The sequence below is a fragment of the Phoca vitulina genome, unplaced genomic scaffold (assembly GCF_004348235.1).
Source record: "Phoca vitulina isolate PV1807 unplaced genomic scaffold, GSC_HSeal_1.0 scaffold27, whole genome shotgun sequence".
In the NCBI taxonomy this organism is placed as follows: Eukaryota; Metazoa; Chordata; class Mammalia; order Carnivora; family Phocidae; genus Phoca; species Phoca vitulina.
The window spans coordinates 2,884,462-2,887,179 of record NW_022589730.1 but is presented as its reverse complement, the minus strand read 5'-3'; the positions used below and the strand labels follow the sequence as shown (position 1 = coordinate 2,887,179).

General features: G+C 64.0%; 1 protein-coding gene across 1 annotated transcript in view; it reads right to left on the bottom strand.

Moving 5' to 3' along the window:
- The window catches only part of ZNF516 (zinc finger protein 516), a 68,112-nt gene extending 65,803 nt beyond the window's left edge, over window positions 1-2,309 (bottom strand). The window contains 1 exon segment of the mRNA XM_032422946.1: window positions 460-2,309. Coding sequence (XP_032278837.1) covers window positions 460-2,218 — 1,759 coding nt within the window. The 5' untranslated portion in view covers window positions 2,219-2,309.
- Window positions 2,310-2,718: the final 409 nt, after the last annotated feature.

The window sequence follows — 2,718 nt, the reverse complement described above, 5'->3', positions numbered from 1 at the left end:
GCTATCCAGGCACAGGGTCACCTGGATGCAGGGTCTACCTGGGCCAGTGATACACAGGCAAGAGCTATCCAGGCACAGGGTTACCTGGATGTAGGGTCTACCTGGGTCTGGGACTGCCTGGGTCTGCAAACCAGGCCCCTAGGGCGCAGGGCTGAGCCGTGACTACCTGGGCCTGGACCTCCTGGGCTGAGGGCTACCGGGTCAGTGGGCCACCTGAGCCTGGACTATCTAGGCATGTGTTACCTGGGCACTGGACCTCCCTGGCTCAGGGATACTTCGGGAAGGCCTCACGGGCACAGAGCTACCTGCGTTACCTGGATACCTGGGCTCTGGGATATCCGGACAGGGGATCAGCTGGGTGCAGGGCTACGGAGCCGGGACTACCTGGGCACGGGTCACCCAGGTACAGAGCTCTCTGGCCCTCACTCTCTGAGCCCAGCTGCCCAGGCGCACGCTCACCTGGTGCAGGGTCGGCTGCACTGTCCTCTCCGCTCTCCTCCGCAGCCTCGTCTGCCAGGCCCGAGCCTGGGGAGTCAGCGGCGGCACCACAGGCCGAGCCCGGGCTGCTGGGCTGCGAGGCCGAGTCGCCCTCGCTGAGCGAGCCACAGCGCGCACGGGGCCCCCGATCCCCGGGGCCGTCACGGTCTCGGCGCGCACGGCGGTGCACCCGGGAGTGCAGCACCATCTGGTGGTAGGTGCGGAAGATCTTGCCGCACTCGAAGCACTCGGAGGACTTGCCGTGGCCAGCAGGGGCGGCAGCGCGGCGGCTGGGCCGTGCGGCCGGCCTGGGGTCCAGGGGTCCAGGCACGGGGTCCCCGGGCGCGCCCGCCCGCTTGCGCGGGGGCCCCTGAGCGCCGGGCTCCGGCTCGCGCTTGCGCTTCTCCTGGCTCACCAGGATGTACTCGCGCCGCTCCTTGTCGAAGGCCACGTCCCCGGCCAGCGCCTCGTCCCACGCCCCGTACTTGAGGTACTCAGCCGGCTCGGCCACCTTGCCCCGCGTGGCCAGCTGCCAGGCCTGGTAGCTGTTGACTGGGTCCAGCTCGGCCACACGCCGCCCCGCCTGCCCGTGGGCGGGCGCACTGGCCACCGCGGGCCGCAGGTTGAGGCACTGAAGGAAGAGCTGCTGGGAGTCCGGGGGGCTGCCCTGCACCGCGCCCTCCCCGGCCAGGGCCCGCGTCCGGCCGGCTTCCACCCTGCGGTGGACGGCGTTGTGCGCGTTCAAGCTGTCCAGGTTTGTAAACAGGTTCCCACACTTGGTGCAGACTTCGTAGAGGGACAGGCCAGCCACGATCATCTCCTCCTGCACCACGTTGTTGATGGTGGCGATGGGGTCCAGCTCACTCTTGGGCTTGTTCTTGCTCCCCGTCTTGGGGCCGTGCGCCTTCATGTGGTTTTTGAGGAACCACGGCTCTTTGAATCTTCGGCCACAGATGTGGCAGCCGTGGTCGAAGGAGCCTCTGTGCTTCTTCATGTGAGCCTTCAGGAACCAGGTCTGGCTGAAGGCCTGGCCGCAGACCTCGCAGGGAAACTCCCCGGGGGTCAGCTCCGGCTTGCCGTTCTCCACGCAGGCCTCAGCCCCGCCGGGCACCTGCGCAGTGATGTGGTCCTTCTCGACGTGGCTCAGCAGGGACTCCTCCCGCAGCGTCACGTAGCGGCACAGCCTACAGCGGAACGGCTTGTGGGCCTGGTGCACGTGCTGCTCCAGGTCCTTCTTGCGCTCAAACTTGCACTTGCAGAAGGAACACTGGGCTGCAGCCTTGCCCTCCTCTGGGGCGCAGGCAGCCCCCTCGGCCTCCTTCTTGCTGCTCCTCAGCAGGATCTTGCTGTTGTCCACCTGGGTGGCCCCGTTGAGGATCCTGTTGCAGGCGGACGTGCTCTTGGTGGGGCTGGTGCAGCCGTCCAGGCCCTCGGACACGCGCATCTCACCAGCCTCCGGCTCGTGGCCCTGGATCAGAGTGCCGGTGCGGTGGCTGCGAATGTGGATCTTCAGGTTGCCCTTCTGGGAAGCCCTGTGGTCACAGTAGGGACATTTGTAGGGCTTCTCCCCCGTGTGCTTGCGCATGTGCTGGGACAGGGAGCTCTGGAAGGGAAAGCTCTTGCCACAGATGCAGCAGCTGTGGCTCATGGCCTTGTCTCCGTCCGCCTCGGGGCTCCTGCTTGCCCTGCTGGGGCTCGGGCCCCTTCTCAGCTCCACCTCGGCCTCTCGGTTGCGATCCATCTCCAGGACCAGGGCTCCCTGGCCGGGGCGGGCACGGCTTTCTGTCGCACAGGCCTGCCTGACAACGTCTTATCTCTCCATCTTCAGAGGCTTCTGCTTCCCAGCTGCACGGACGCACCTGCCAGGACAACCGGCATCTCCTACCTGGAAAGCATGGCAGACGGCAGAGAGCACCTGAAACAGAAAAGACATGGAGATCTTAGGAACGAGGTTTCCCACATCCGCAGGGAACCAGCAACCTCCACGGGGAGCGACGGGCACGCTCCTGAAAAACAGCAGGCCAGTCCACATCAAAGGAGACGCCAACACAAATTCAAGTAGATGTACTAGCAGCTGCTTTCCTCTAAGAGATCAATATTTAAACAGTTATTGATAATTGTGTGCTCAATCATTAAAACAAATAACCTTACATGATTGTACGCTAGAGTAATTTTTCTCAAAAAGATACCAAATCTTTAAGGACAGTCTGAGGTGAGTGAAGTTGTGGAGTGTGAAAAATA